Genomic DNA, 16,130 nt, shown 5'->3' with positions numbered 1-16,130 from the left:
GGAAGGGAGAAGAAATGTGTGGGAAATATCAGAAAGGGAGACAGAACATAAAGACTCCTAACTCTGGGAAACGAACTAGGGGTGGTGGAAGGGGAGGAGGGTGGGGGGTGGAGGTGAATGGGTGACGGGCACTGAGGGGGGCACTTGACGGGATGAGCACTGGGTGTTATTCTGTATGTTGGTAAATTGAACACCAATAAAAATTAATTTATTAAAAAAAAATGAAGCGTAATTGGTGAAAGCTAGAACAGCAATTAATATTACAATGTAACTTAACACATCTTAAATTTAAAAAGAGAGTATAACCCCTTAAATTTAATTATTTAATTATTAATAATTTAATAATATAAGATGTACTAATGACATTTTAAATTTCTGTAGACTTATACTTGGCGTTCTCTCACTTAGAGCATGTTCTCCATATTGAATTTATAAATTCAAATATGGCATAAGCTTTTTTATTAACCCAAGCGTAAATATTCTCACTGTTATGGTAATAACTATATGAGCTAGAGTACTCTAAATAACTATGCATAACAAGTCATTATGCCTAACCATGATGAAGTTTATTGCTGTGCTGGTAAGTGTATGCAAGAACAGGTGGGAAAGTCCTCAGTTTGGTAGTGAAAGCAGGAGTTATGGAAGAATGGCAGAGGAAGAGTGAAAGAGAAAGAAGAGAGGTCCCTGGCTGTGGTAGGAGAAGGTAACCAGGGTTTTAGGGAGTCTCCAGTAACAGTGAAGAGGAAGCCTGTGACCACAGGGTAGAGAAAGAGAGAGGATCCCCAGCAGCATGTGCAGTTGCAAGGAAAGGCTGGAAACCCTAGCCTTGGTGAGGAAGGCACAGGCACTACAGTTCTGCAGCTGCAGAAAAGACATTAGTTTTGGTGACTTTGTAATAAAGAGACTCTCTTTAGCCAGATTACTCTTTGGTATGTGGTATGGTCTGAATTTTGTGTCCCTTCTAAATTCACATGTTGATACCTAATCCCCATTGTGATGGTATCGGGAAGTGGGGCATTTGGGAACTGCTTGGGTCATGAAGTGGAGCCCTCTGAAATGGGATTAGTAGTACCCTTAGAGAAGAGACCCTACATTGCTCCCTAGCCCCTTCTACCGTGTGAGAATATAGGTAGGAGTCAGAGAGATGGCCCTTACCTGAGCATGCTAGCAGCCTGATCTCAGACTTCCTGACATTTCTGTTGTTAATAAGCCACCCAGTCTGTGGTATTTTGTTAAAGCAGCCCAAATGGACTAAGATGGTAAGAAATGGGTATTTTTAAGTTAGTTATTGGTAAATGGTTGAACACTTACAATAAAAGTAATGGCTTTGATTGGCTTGATTATTTTACAGGGGGAGCATTTTATACTCCGGAGACTATTGATACAGCTAGACTTCACTACCGGAATTCATGGGCCCCCATTCTCCATGCAGTGGCACTTTGGCTGAATAGCACAGGATTTACATGTTCAGAGTCTGCAGAAGCAGCAGCAATACCTGGCTTACAGAAACGTTCTACACCTGTGAATTTAAACCAGGCATCAGGAGCAACACCTAGTACTAAATCTTTGCCAGAAATTAACAAAGACAGAATGCATCTGATTTTAGGTAGGTGTATGATATTGATGTATTTAAAGATGTGTCACTTCTGAAATTCATATCTGTAAGGAAGAAAAAATTTCCTTCTATCCTCTTAGGTTCTGTGGCTGGCCTGAGAATTAAATTGATAAAACAGATTAAGGAGAAAAGCATGCAGATTTATTTAATATTTTTAACCTAAAGTAGCCATTAGGCCAAAAAACTTACATACTACTTTACACAAAGAACAATACATTGTGGGGATGTGACCAGACAAAGGGGTGTGGGCTGGGGACAATAAATTGTGGGACAAGGACTAGGAAATATATGGGGGGGAACTAATTTTAGTAAGTTTGTTTGTACAAGTCTATTTCAACAATGACCCCCAGTCTTCTCTTCCTACTACAGGGAGGGCACCTTTCTCATGAGAAGTTTCATGACCTGATTTTAGGTGGGAAGGGGTTAGAGGGCCGTTACTGTATCTGCTATTCATCAAGTACCTTCAGCTCAAAATAATCAATATGCCACAGAGGCATATTTTAGTGTGGCATATTCTGAACCCCTTCATAGCTTTCATTTTAATGCTATAGAAAAGTTTCATATTACCACAGTCCAGAGAGGGAATAATAAAAGGAGGATTTTTAAAGCACATTTTCTAAATTGTTAACTGAATTTTTAATAGAAAAATTTAATTATTAAAGACTACTCTAAAAATTTTAGCTATCGTGTTCACTCGCAGAGCAGTATTGAATAATTTTCAAGAAAAACTACATTTTTCTTTTTCAAAGGCAGATTTTCTTTTTACTTAACACTTAACAGATTGTCCCTTGAGGAAATAGTAAAATGCAAAGTTAAAGAAAATTTGAATAAATTCAATTTATAATTGCATCGATGATGCTCTTTTAACATTAAGGTGTTATAGATTCTAATGAGGCTCTTAAGCAGGTTTATATTTTCTGGAAGGGAAAAGGAACATAGTTGCTAAGGTGAAATTATAGAACTCATCAATAGATCTTATACATGAAAATATAAGACTCATCTAAAACAGTGACCTTACATTATGCAAATTAAGAACAATTGTTATCCATGATATCCATTATACCTCCGTAGTTTGCCACTAAAAATTCTTTGTAGACATGGAAATTGTTTGGCAACCATGTAATGAGAAGTAATTTTATCATTTTCATAAGTGTATTTTTAATGTGTTCTTTTTTTAAGTTCTTGAAATAAAAAAATCTAGTATCTTCTTAACTCCATGACCTTGGAACTACCTCCCTTCCCTACCTCCAATTTGATTATTAACCTAATTGCAAAGCTACAGTCTGTGTTATAAAGTTTGGCTACTGCTTTTGGTGACCATTTTGAACTCTACAATAGCATTCAATATGTGTTAAAGTAATCTTCAGAAGAATAGAGGAAAAATAGAGAAAAAAATCTGACATCAAAGCAACAAAGTGTTTTATAGACAAACATGTATTTTTATTATGTACATCACAGGTGTGAGTATACAGTTCCTTTGCTCCCCTAGACCTGAGGAGCCTATTGAACATGTTACAGCATGTCTACAGGCCTTACACACCTTGCTAGATTCTCCTTATGCCCGAATTCATATTGCAGAAGATCAGGTACAGTATTTTTCTATAACAGATAATAAATGTTATGCTTTGTTTTTATCATATTTATCTTAATACAACTTTCTCCCATATGAAATAAATATTATATAATAAGTATTCAAGATTTTCGCTTTATGTAAGACATTCTAGTGATGTTGGGTGACCAGGCACAGGCAGCATAAAAATAGTCAGTGTATCTTCTTAGATGTGTTCATCAGTAGTCGAATAAAACTAAAAATTAAGGGATGCCTTCAGTCCCAGTTAATGATTCTACTAATAAAGGGCTGAAGTAATTTATAAGGCTATTAAATAAATTATACCATTTTTAAATGTTTGATCAAGTTTTATCTCTCATTTAATGAATTTTTTTTGCACTGGCTCAACTACTTATCTAAACAATTTAATGAATTGCTTTTTCTAGTTCTGTATGTAATATTTAGAGGGCTTATTCATGATCTAGAACCAAGCTACCAGTGGATTTGTTATTCTTCTTTTTAATTAGGAATTCTTTTATTTCTATAATAGGAGCCATCTTTTTGGTCACCATCACTACAGGTGGGGTAATTTTCCATAAAACACAAACAGGTAAAAAAGAAGTTGTTATCATTTCATATATCCAGATTAGTTTTGCACATGATAGTGACCTAAACCAAAATAAAGCAAAGCATATACTTTGTGATTACAAGATTCATTCACTGATGAACTCTTCTTGTACCCCAGCCTTGCAGCCTAAAGCTACTCTTTAGCTGAACTACAGATTACTCAAGAAACTTCAGGTTTTTATATAATTTAAAATTTAATCTGTGAATGAAGAGAGAATACAAGGTTTACACTCACTCATTTCGATTTTAACATATTATGTCCCACACCTACCTAGCTATTTTTTGGACTCAATAATGTTTTGTTTATCCAAGTACTGTTTAACACTTGGATGGATTTTTTTTTTCCTGAGTCAGATCCTGTAATTTCAATATCATCAGAGTTCACTGACTCAAAAATTCACACTGACTCATTCACTCAACAACTTTTACTCAACAACTTTTATTCTGCATCAGACACAGTTGGAGGCTATAGCTGTCACAAGTGGTTTCACTGCACCTGGATCAGAAGATCAGGACAGTATGATAAATGCTGAGCTAGTGTATATAAAGGTATGATGAGAATAGAGGGGAGAAGCCCAGACATTATCAGGGAAGGTAAAGAATGGCTTCTCAGAGGAAATGATGGTTGGATTAAATCTTAAAAGAGGAATTGGTGAGGCAGCACAAGAAGAATGGGTTTTCTTCTCTGGGAGAGAAGCAAAGACAAAGACAAGGAGGCTCAAGAGAACATGACAAGTTCAAGGACACTGCTGTCATTTACTATGGCTGAGAGAAATGGAGCATGTGGGGGTTGTTAGGAGATGAGGCTATATAACAGGGTAAGGGCCAAATCATGAAAATTCCTGTGTGACATGTTAAAGGATTTAAAATCTATCTTAAAAGTAATAGGGAATCATTAAAAATGTTAAAATAGAGGAATGATTAAACTTGTATTTCAGAACATGGTATATATAGGGACGCCTGGGTGGCTCAGAGGTTGAGCATCTGCCTTTGGCTCAGGGCATGATGCCGGGGTCCAGGATTGAGTTCCACATAGGGCTCCTTGCAGGGAGCCTGCTTCTCCCTGTGCCTGTGTCTCTGCCTCTCTCTCTCTCTCTCTCTCTCTCATGAATAAATAAATAAAATCTTAAAAAGAAAAAAAAAGAACGTGATAGATAGATAGATAGATAGATAGATAGATAGATAGATAGATAGATAGATTTGATCCCTTTTATCAACCTTGTGAGATTGGTCTATAAAAGATGACAAGGGAGGCCAATTAAGAGGCTCTTTTCATAATTCCAGAGAAATAGCGAGTTATACACTAGCCTAGGAAAACTGAATAAAGAAGGAAAAAAGAGGGCCAGGACTGGTACATGAGGGTATATTACAAATAACAAATAAGGATGGAGATGAGGGAAATAAGCACCAGAGACTACTACAGAGGTAGGAGAACTAAGAACAGAGTTACAAGGACAAGGGAGAGTGTCAAGGATAGACAACAGTCTCAAAAGAACCAGGATCCCAGTATATAAGGACAGAAGAGAGTCCAGGGAAGGTTATTAGTGACCGAAGACAGAGCATTTTCTTAGGTGAGCAGAAGCCAGATTATGGAAGAATGAGGAATAAGTGAGGGGGTGAAAGGAAGTGGAAGCATGTGGCCTGGCACCAGAGGAAGCACAATAGAGATAGAGGACATGGGGGCAGAGAGAAAGATCTGAGAGGATTTGAGAGGGGGATGGGAATGAGACAGAAAAGACCTGAGTGTTCTCCTTAACCTGGGAGAAGGACCTAACTAGAGAGAGAGGCTGAAGGCATGTGAAGTACAATCAAGGCCCTTGAAGAATTCTGGGGAAGTCAATCAGTGTAGGAAGCAGATAATGAAAGATTAATCAGCCTTGGATAGAGTCTGGACATTTGATCTTGAGAAAGGTAAATGTGGCTTTGGTTATACTTAAGTTTTTCTCTCCCTCTTTGAAATTTGAGGCAGATTCATTGGGTGGGTTTTAAGTGGAGAATTATAAGTGGCTTAAAAGTGAGTGGTTCAAGTGTAATACTTGCTGAGATGAATGGGAGGGGGACTTATTGGAAGTGCCTAGCATCCACAATATTTTGTTGATTGAAAGTGTGTTGGAATACAATATGACCATTTCTCAAGATTGTTATACTGTTCTTATTTGTTACACAGTCATATATATTAATTTTAGCTACCAGATTTATTTTTACATGCATATTTTCTTAGATTGTAATAACATAAATTTATCCTTTGAAATTAAGATTAATTAGATTTACCTGTGTTAATTTATAATAGCTGATTGGTGTTGAGTTGCTAAGTGTTTTGCACCGCCTCCTGTTGACCTGGAACCCACCATCTGTTCAGCTGCTGGTTACTGGAGTTGTACAACAGATAGTAAGAGCTGCTCAGGATTATTTGCAAGAAAAAAGGAACACTCTAAGTAAGCACTAGAAATTATGTTAACTTCAAAGTAGATTTTATTTGTACTCTGACTTCTTAAATATCAAGGCCAGGAAATTTTTAATAAATAATTTAGTCATAGATATAGAGGATTTGCAATTGGTTTTGCTTTCATTGGAAATAACTAAATGAAATTCCTGATGGTCAACTATTTTTTACCTTCAAAAGTGTCAACTTCATATGGTTCAACCTAACTTATAAGTGTTCCTTGTGATATGAAATGCGTTCCTAATAAAATTACCTAATAGGGCACCTGAGTGGCTCAGTGGTTGAGCATCTGCCTTCCGCTCAGGTTGTGATCCCAGAGTCCTGGGGTCGAGTCCCACATTGGCCTCCCTGCATGGAGCCTGCTTCTCTTTCTGCCTATGTCTGTGTCTCTCATGAATAGATCAATAAAATATTTTTTAAAAAAATACCTAATAAAATGTTTTGAAGTAAAAAATGAAAAAAAAAAATAAAAAATGGATTGTCTTTTACTTTTAAAAGGAAGGACTTTTAAGGAGAACTCAATAAACAATTCTAACAAGGCAGAGAATTATTCTGAGTAAGATGTGTTATTAGTTAAACTTTCAGTTGTAAATTCTTCTGAAAGAATTTCTCAAATATACTTAATGTGCTGTACTATTACTATTTTTTTCTGGAAATTTCACCAAATGTTCTTTCACTGAAGATGAAGATGACATGGAGAAAGAATCCTGTCCTATAATAGGAGAAGGAGGTGACAGCGGTGGTCTTGTTCCTGGAAAATCTCTCGTGTTTGCAACTATGGAGCTATTGATGTTCATTTTAGTACGGCATATGCCACATCTCAGTACCAAGATGTCGGATTCACCCAGTCACATAGCCACTAAAACTCGACTGTCAGAAGAAAGTGCTCGTTTGGTAGCAGCCACAGTTACCATACTCTCTGACTTACCATCCCTGTGTTCACCTGCTGGTATGGTATTGATCACTATTTGGAAATGCATTATTTTACAGTAGACAAAGATGAGCTTGCCTTTGATTTTAAGTACTATTATGAATTATTTTCCTCTGAAATCTCAAGTACAGAAGGAGAAGTTAGTCTTTTATGATGTGTTGATCTTTAGAAGTCTATAAAGATTAAGGATTTTTAAAAACCCAAAACTTAAGATGTTCTTCAGATGTATTTCAAACTTCAGCAAGGAGATAGAACACCAGCTTGAGGCAAGACACTGAATGTTAGCAGACAGGCATAAGATGGGATGACTAAACAGCTTAGTTTCTGATCTGATTGCCACTCTTGAGTCTCTGACAAACCGAAAAACATCAGATGAGTGTGACCACCAACTCTAAGGAGTAACTAAAGAAATTATAGCTGTAAAGATGATAGTTGTCTGCAGATATCCAAAAAGTACTGGATGGAAATGGAGACTTTCCCTCTATCTGTCTAGAAGAAAGAAACAATATCAGGAGATATAAAGGTAAATTTCATCCCAACACAAGCCTATATATAGATGTGAAAATAATGAATTCTCCACTGCTGGAGCTTTGCTGGCTGACTATGATAGCGGCCTAAGAAAGTGATGAGGAGCGTCTTCCATGAGGTGGGAGGTTGGATTCGATGACCTTAAAGTTCTTTCAGCTACAAGTTCCAGGATTATTTCATTTCTTTTTTGCTTACCCATATAGTCTTTTCATTGTTTTTCCTGGCTTGGTTAAGGCTGACTTCAGTATGCTGCAGATTGATTACATGTCTTAGAATTGCTACAAGATTCATCAGATTGCTCAGATAGTTATCATAGTGTATGGAAGTGCTTCCCTTCCATTTTTCTATCTTCTTTTCTTATTTTCATTTTGAAGGGCATGACATATTAAAGGGGAAATATTGGAAATAATAAGAACAAGGCTAGATGGAAAAAGGAAGAAAATAGTCTTCTTTAACTTGCCACTTTGTCATCTTCTTTTCTAAACATTGGATTATAATAATAGTAATGCAGTAAATTTTGTATAACAACAAGGGAAAAAATAATATTAAGCCACAATCAATTCTAAAAAACAATTGAAATAACTGTAATGTGAGAACTGAGTAGTTATGAGGTAATCTGATTTGTTTTCAATTCAGGGTGTATGACAATCCTGCCCACAATTCTGTTTTTAATTGCAAGAATATTGAAAGACACGGCAGTAAAGTCTGCAGATAATCAGGTCCCTCCACCAGTCAGTGCAGCTCTTCAAGGGATTAAAAGCATCGTGACCCTCTCAATGGCCAAGACTGAGGACACTCAGAAACAGTGGACGGCTCTAATTCGCAGCACTCTCGCATGCATCCTGGAATATTCTCAACCAGGTAACCTAATCAGGGCTGAAAACCCATAATCTATTGGAATAGCTGTTTGTCAGGGCACCTGGATGGCTCAGTAGTTGAGCATCTGCCTTTGGCTCAGGTCGTGATCCTGGGGTCCTGGGAGTGAGTCCTGCATCAGGCTTACCACAGGGAGCCTCCTTCACCCTCTGCCTATGTCTCTGTCTCTCTGTGTGTCTCATGAATACATAAATAAAATCTTAAAAAAGAAATATCTGTTAATAACTAATTGAATGAGCTTGTCAGAGAAGTGCAGTGTAACACTGAATCAACTCGGGTGTTTTAGTAACAGGTAGGAACATTATTAGTAACCCTTTCTGGATGTTGACTGTAAATGTCCTTGTCTTACAACTTAAATACATGGTGGAGGTGCTCCCTTACCCGCCGCCCCCCCCAAAAAAAAGATTTTAGAAAATATACTCAGAATCCAATTGATATGTGTTAATATATTTGTTTGCTTCAGTTTTTTTTAATAAAAATAATAGAGAAAATTGATGTATCTGTCACCACCCCAGATTATCTTCAAAAGAAACTATAGTCTTGATTTTGATGTTTCATTCCAGAAATATTTACATATGTAAATAAATATACTTTCTGTATTAGTAAATGTATGTCTATATTAATAAATTATATGCATGTATATATTAATAAATGCATATGTGAATTACATATAAAATGAGATAAATAACCATGAGCGATATATAGTATTTCTCTTGTGTTTTTAAATTTACATAAGTAATATCATAGTATATCATTCTACCTTTACTTTCTTACGCAGGAATAAGGTTTTTTTTTTTTTTTTAGCTATTAGTATGTACATATAAAACTCTCATTTATTCCTTTTAACTTCTATATAGTTTTCATCATATGAAAACTATATGTTTTTTAATTATTATTCATTCCCCTGTCCATTGATATTTCTGCTATTTCTGATTTTTTCCCCATTATAAAAATTGCTACCATGAACATCTTTATAAATCTTCACGCACTTACGCTATGAGATTTGCTAGAGAATACCCCAGAAGCAGAATTGATGGCACATTTTAATTTTATCAGACATGGCCAGTTCATTCTCCAAAGTAGCCGTATGAATTTATACACCCGCCAGCAGTGTAGGATAATCTCTATTTCTACATGTCCTCACCAATACTTGGTATTTCAGACTTTTAAATTTTGCTATCTGATGGGCAAAATGTACTGTCTTATTGTTTTAATTTGCATTTCTCATTTTCCTAGTGAGTTATAAGCATTTTTCATGCTTCTGTTTAATTTGGGAGGAAATGTTTATTCACATTTTTGTCCATTTTTCTTCTGTGTTTGACTTTTTTCTCTCATTTTATTTCTGTTGTAAAGAAAATGTCACAAGTACTGAAAAAGAATAAAGATTTACCATGTCACCTATCATCTATTAAAACATGTCCACACTAAGACTGTGGAAGCAAGCCCTTGAATCAAGAGATAGAGCAATGAAACACACAAATTGCTTTAAAACAGACATTTATCCACATGAGAATGTAAAAGCACATTCATTATTCTTCAAATGGTTTGTATCAGCTCTTTGAGATACCAGTTCCAATTAGGCCCTCACCTTATATTATGACTCAAAATAAATGCCAAATAAATTAAAACAGTAATGTATAGTTTAAAAAAATACCCCAGGCCAGAAGAAATTCAAACAGAACCTAGAGATTAAATCACAGGGTGCCTGGGTAGCTCAGTTGGTTGAGCATACAGCTCTTGATTTGGCTCAGGTCATGATCAGGTCATGATTGTGAAATGGCTCCACATTCAGCATGGAGTCTGCTTGAGATTCTTTTCTTTCCTTTCCTCTTTCCCCTGCCCTCATGCTTACATGTACTCTCTCTCTCTCTCTCTCTCTCAAATATATAAATAAGTAAAATCATTAGAAGTTAAACTGTCACTGGGTAGTAGAATTTCAAGTTTTATTTCTTCCCTAGACCATTTTTATATTGTTTTTGTTTGTTTGTTTAAGATTTTATTCATCCATTCATGAGAGACACATAGAGGCAGAGACACAGTCAGAGGGAGAAGCAGGCCCCCTGTAGGGAGCCTGATGTGGGACTCGATCTCGGGTCTCCAGGATCACGCCCTGGGCCAAAGGCAGGCGCTAAACCGCTGAGCCACCCAGGTGTCCCTATTTTTATATTGTTAAACAATGGCCATGTATTATTTTTATTATCTGAATTTTTTAATATTAATTATTTGGAAGAGAAAAATTAATTAGTTTTATTAATGCTACTGAAACTATTTTAGCTTTATCATGAGTTAATGTTTGGCTTTTAAAGCAGGTTTTTAACGAAAGAAATCTTAAATGCCATATTTATATATATATGTATATGTGTGTAAATAGATATGAATAACAAGATAAAGAAATAGTTAAGTGTTTGTTTAAGAATATAAATATTGTTTTAATTTTCATGGGGCAGTGTCATAGTCAATAATCATGTTTTTGGGGCACCTGGGTGGCTTAGTTAGGAGTCTGCCATCACAGTTTAGCGCCTGCCTTTGGCCCAGGGCGTGATCCTGGAGTCTTAGGATTGAGTCCCACATCGGGCTCCCTGCATGGAGCCTGCTTCTCTCTCTGCCTCTCTCTCTCTCTCTCTGCCTCATGAATGAATAAATAAATAAAATCTTAAAAAAAAAAAGAGTCTGCCATCAGCTCGGGTCATGATCTGAGGGTCTTGGGATTGAGCCAGGCATCAGGCTTCCCTGTTCAGTGGGGACTCTGCTTCTCCCTCTCCCTCTGCAGCTCCCCCTGCTTGCTCTCTCTCTCTCTTCCTGTCAAATAAATTAATTAAATCTTTTTTAAGAACATCATGTGTTTTCCCAGTTGTCAGCTATATGGAAAGGTTTTGATATTTTATCAGTCTAGTTCATTAATATTAAGTTAATTTAAAGGTATGATAAGAAAATTAACTTGACTAAGATATTCTGTCTAGAAATGAATTTTCAGGAGACAGTATGAAGTGGAGATCAGGCCAGAGGTATTATTTGTATAGTATTTGCAAGTAAGGCAAGCAGAATTCTTTGCTTTACAAGGATAATTTTGTAATAGAGAATTTTTATTTAGGAAATCATATTTCTTAGTATAAAATCTGAGACTTCCACTTCGAAAAAACGTGCATGTGTGTGTACTCACACGAATAAACACATGCATGTATGTAAAATCTCCTTGGGTATAGCATATACTCTTAAGATTGCTGGCATTATTTTTTCATTTTTAAAAATTTCAATTATGAAATAGACTTCAAACCTTTTACAAAGTTATAAGAATGGTATAGTAAACTACAGTATACCCTTCTCCTAGATTCATCAACTGTTAACATTTTGCCACATTTTAATTTTATTACTCTGTAATCTGCATGTTATTAATATCATTGTTAATTTTGCTGAGCTGTTTGAGAATACACTGAAGTCATCATGACTCACTACTAAATGCTTCATGGATGTCCTATGAACAAGAATGTTCTCTTACATAACCACAGAAGAATTCTCAAATGTAGGCAATTTAACATCGATATAATGCTATTATTGTTCAGATACAAATTTTACCAATTGTCCTAATAATAACTATAGAACCTTTTCTTTTTATCTAGGATATAGTCCATGATCATGCATTGTACTTAGTTGTCCTAATGCTTTCATCTTCTTTTTTTTTATTTTTTTATTTATTTGTGATAGTCACACAGAGAGGGAGAGAGAGAGAGAGAGAGAGAGAGAGGCAGAGACACAGGCAGAGGGAGAAGCAGGCTCCATGCACCGGGAGCCCGATGTGGGATTCGATCCTGGGTCTCCAGGATCGCGCTCTGGGCCAAAGGCAGGCGCCAAACCGCTGCGCCACCCAGGGATCTCTGCTTTCACCTTCTTTAGTCTGAGGCAGTCATTCAACTTTTTTTTTTTAATTTTTCATGATACTAATGTTTTTTTAAAACTACAGACGTCTATTTTATAGATTGGTTTTCAGTTTGGAATTGCATGATTTTTTTTTCTCATCATTAGATTCAGGTTTTGCTTTTTTGGAAGGAAGGCTATATGAATATTTTTATGTCTTTCTCAGTGCATCTTGTAAGGAGGTATATAATATTGCTTCATCCCATTATTGGGAATCTTAACTTTAATAACTTGATTAAGATGGTGTCTGTCATATTTCTCCACTATAAAGTTGATATTTTTCCCTTTTACAATTAATAAGGAGTTTGTGGAGACATAATTTGAAACTCTGTCAATTATCTGTTCCCCATCAAGCTTTCACCCATTGGTTTTTGGGTTTTTTGGTTTTTTGGTTTTTTCTTAAGTAAACCCTACCTGCAGCATGGGGCTTGAACTCAGGACCCTGAGATCAAGAGTCGCATACTCCACCAACTGAGCCAGTTAGGTGCCCGCATACCCAATGGTTTTAACATCTGTTGTACCTGCACAGTTATTACTGTGATGATGTCAAAATGATAATTTTCTAACTTCTATATTTTCTTCCTTTTACATATATTAGCTAGCATTTCACTGAGCTTTTTCTTTGCCTTCATTTATTATTTTCTTATATGTTTATTGTTTATTACTATCAGATTTATGATCCTTTATTTAATTCAATGGACCCATTATTGTCATTATGGCATATCCCCATTATTTCTTGAGCACATTTTTATTTTTCTGCAGCAAGAAATAGCAGGCTTACCTTGCATTTTTCCTATTCGTGTTCTGGAACCCATCACCTCTCCAAAACACCTTTCCTGATTTCTTTTAGTAGAAAACCATATTTAAATGGCAAAGCTTGGGGACACCAGGGTGGCTCAGTGGTTGACATTTGCCTTGGGCTCAGGTCATGATCCTGGGGTCCTGGGATTGAGTCCCGCATTGGGCTCCCCACAGGGAGCCTGCTTCTCCCTCTGCATATGTCTCTGCCTCTCTCTCTATGTCTCTCATGAATAAATAAATAAAATCTCTAAAAAGTAAAAAAATAAATAAATGGCAAATCTTAAAGTCACAATTTTGTTTTTTTATTTTTATTTTTAAAATGTTTTATTTATTTATTTGACAGAAAGAGAACACAAGCAGGGGGACCAGTAGCCAGAGGCAGAGGGAGAAGCAGGCTCCCCACTGAGTAGGGAGCCCAACGTGGGGCTTGATCCCAGGACTCTGAGATCATGATCTGAGCCAAAGGCAGACACTTAATGGACTGAGCAACCCAGGTGCCCGTTAAAGTCATGATTTTAAAATAAAGTGTTAATTTTCCAACAAAAAATTGCTTACATTGTCACAAACTCTGAGTTAGAAATTGTTCTCATTTCACCTGCAATAATATTCCTACTATGGAGTTGGGTTTTTAAGAGGTATGACTTAGATGATTGTAGGTTTGCTAAATCCTTCAAATTTTGCATCTCTTTTTTGTGTGTGTGTGTTAAATTAACAAACTTCTTTTCAACCATTGTTCTTAGCCCATTCTATTGTATGCCAGTACCCTAATTATTAAATAATGTTAACATACCAAATATATATGTTCATACTCCTGATAAATTATTGATTATATTGAATATTTGCAGTTTCCAAATTAGTCCAAATTCATACAGAAAGAATGGTAGTAAGTTCAGCCATGAAATAAATCATGATAAAATAGTATAGATCTCTTAGATGTTTAATAGTAGTTTTCTTTAGAATAAATGTAAATATTTCCTGTATTTCTAATTACATACTATATTTCCATTAGGTTGTATCTATCCTCACATAAATGATTGTGATAGAAAGAAGTTCTCTAAAATTATGAGAATACTGTGTTCAAGAAATTGTGCCAGATTTTTTAGATTATGGTTGTATAAAATTTATAGGTCTGTGGATTTTTAAATTACTTAGAATATTTTATAATCACTTAACTTTGTTGGAAGGAAAGTATGTGGAAATTTTTTTATCAATTTAAACTATAAAGAAGTTACATAGCTACATAAGTTTTAAGTAATTCTTTATTACTGTGTTATTGTTCCTACTCAAATTTGCTTTCCCTTGTTAAGATTTATGCTGGAATTTTTGTTTAGTTAATATCGTACCATCCAAAAAAGGAAAAAAGAATTTAAATACAGGACTCTAATAAAGTATCTCCGTTTCCTTAATAGTAGATGAGTTCTATTCATAAAGTTGTTTATGGATTGTATTAGATTTAGGCAGTGTGTGGGTTAGGAGAGAGGGTTATTCAAGATTGGAGTTCCAAAACATGTTGGAAATAGCACATTGCTTTAATTTTTCACATATTTTAATATTTCATATATTTCAGAAGATTCCATGCCTATGCCTGATGAAGTAAGCATGCTAACAGCAATTGCACTCTTCCTGTGGTCTGCTAGTAGTGAAATAATAGGAGTCCAGTCATTACAGAATGGCTGCATGAACAGATTTAAAAATGCATTAAATTCATGTGACCCATGGGTAAGTTACACTTAAACACAGTGGTAAAATTCCACTTTATCAGTAAAATTTTAGATTGATTCATTAAAATGGGTGATACATCAAATGAAAACCTAAATATTTGTTATATAGCTTTTGAATAGAAAAGCTGCAAAGGTTACTCACTTTAAGCACTTGGAGACACATGTGTGTATGCATATTTATACATGTAAAAAATTTTCCAATATCTGAAATGTTTGATTAACTCTGGCTTATATTGGTAGAAATTTTACATGAGTCTATGATCATATTTTTCACTGTTTACTTAATGGCACCAAAAACATTAAAGAATAAATTTATATTGTAAGTTTTATTATATTACATGTTTTGATGAAGTTTTTCTAGAAAATACTTTTTTTTTTTTTTTTGGTTTCACAATGTCAGAGTCTAAAGATTCTCAGTCCTGCTGCATATCAGAAAAAAATCAGTTTAGTAACATGATTCCTAGACTCTGCTACTGTCTTCCTGAATCATAAGTCTGTATTTTAAAAATACTGCCCAAGTATTTCTTATGCCCAGCAAGGTATGGCAACTTCTCTTCTACCAAAGTGCTGGAACTGCTTTATTCTACTATTTGACCCATATGGTGATGGATCTTCCTTTTGTTGTTGTTGTTGTTGTTGTTGTTGTTGTTGTTGTTGTTAGTATGAAGTCTTTTTAAGCTAAAGTGGAGCCAATGAGATTTTACTTTCTAGTCCTGGAAAAGTTAAATTGGCATAAGCAGTCATTTCCAGGGAATTCAAATGAACTTGAGTTGTCTAGTGTATTTTTATAGCAGTGTTTGACATCATTTAGATACTAGCTTTCCTTACTAAATAGGTTAAAGTGAAAAGGACAATTGTCAAGTAAAGAAGAAATAAAAAACATATATTGGAATTCCTAGCTTCTTCCACACTATAGAAATATATGAATTATGTAAGCTTGGTAATTTGGCAGTTACCACGTAAGGAATATTTATTTAATTAATTTTAATTAATTTTGGAGGTTTCATTATTCTAACTTAATTTAATTTTGGAAGTTTCATTATTCTAACTTAATTTCCATAAATAGAAAATGGCATTTATTCATCCCACATTTTTATTTTCATTCTGCAATATCACATCTTTTCAGC

The 16,130-nt window shown here is 35.3% G+C and overlaps 1 protein-coding gene across 3 annotated transcripts in view; it reads left to right on the top strand.

Moving 5' to 3' along the window:
• Positions 1 to 16,130, top strand: part of HEATR5B (HEAT repeat containing 5B) — a 99,766-nt gene that overhangs the window by 78,522 nt on the left and 5,114 nt on the right. For 2 of the 3 annotated variants that reach the window (XM_038561268.1, XM_038561269.1), the window contains exons 29-34: positions 1,352 to 1,606; positions 3,074 to 3,201; positions 6,082 to 6,226; positions 6,917 to 7,183; positions 8,330 to 8,554; positions 14,850 to 15,001. In XM_038561268.1, coding sequence (XP_038417196.1) covers positions 1,352 to 1,606; positions 3,074 to 3,201; positions 6,082 to 6,226; positions 6,917 to 7,183; positions 8,330 to 8,554; positions 14,850 to 15,001 — 1,172 coding nt within the window. Of the gene's footprint in view, positions 1 to 1,351; positions 1,607 to 3,073; positions 3,202 to 6,081; positions 6,227 to 6,916; positions 7,184 to 8,329; positions 8,555 to 13,625; positions 13,686 to 14,849; positions 15,002 to 16,130 lie in introns of those variants that run through there. The other variant, XM_038561270.1, reaches the window with a different exon arrangement.

The sequence above is a fragment of the Canis lupus genome, chromosome 17 (genome assembly GCF_011100685.1).
Source record: "Canis lupus familiaris isolate Mischka breed German Shepherd chromosome 17, alternate assembly UU_Cfam_GSD_1.0, whole genome shotgun sequence".
NCBI classification, from domain to species: Eukaryota; Metazoa; Chordata; class Mammalia; order Carnivora; family Canidae; genus Canis; species Canis lupus.
The sequence above is the reverse complement of the archived record's forward strand: the minus strand, read 5'-3'. Positions and strand labels throughout refer to the sequence as shown.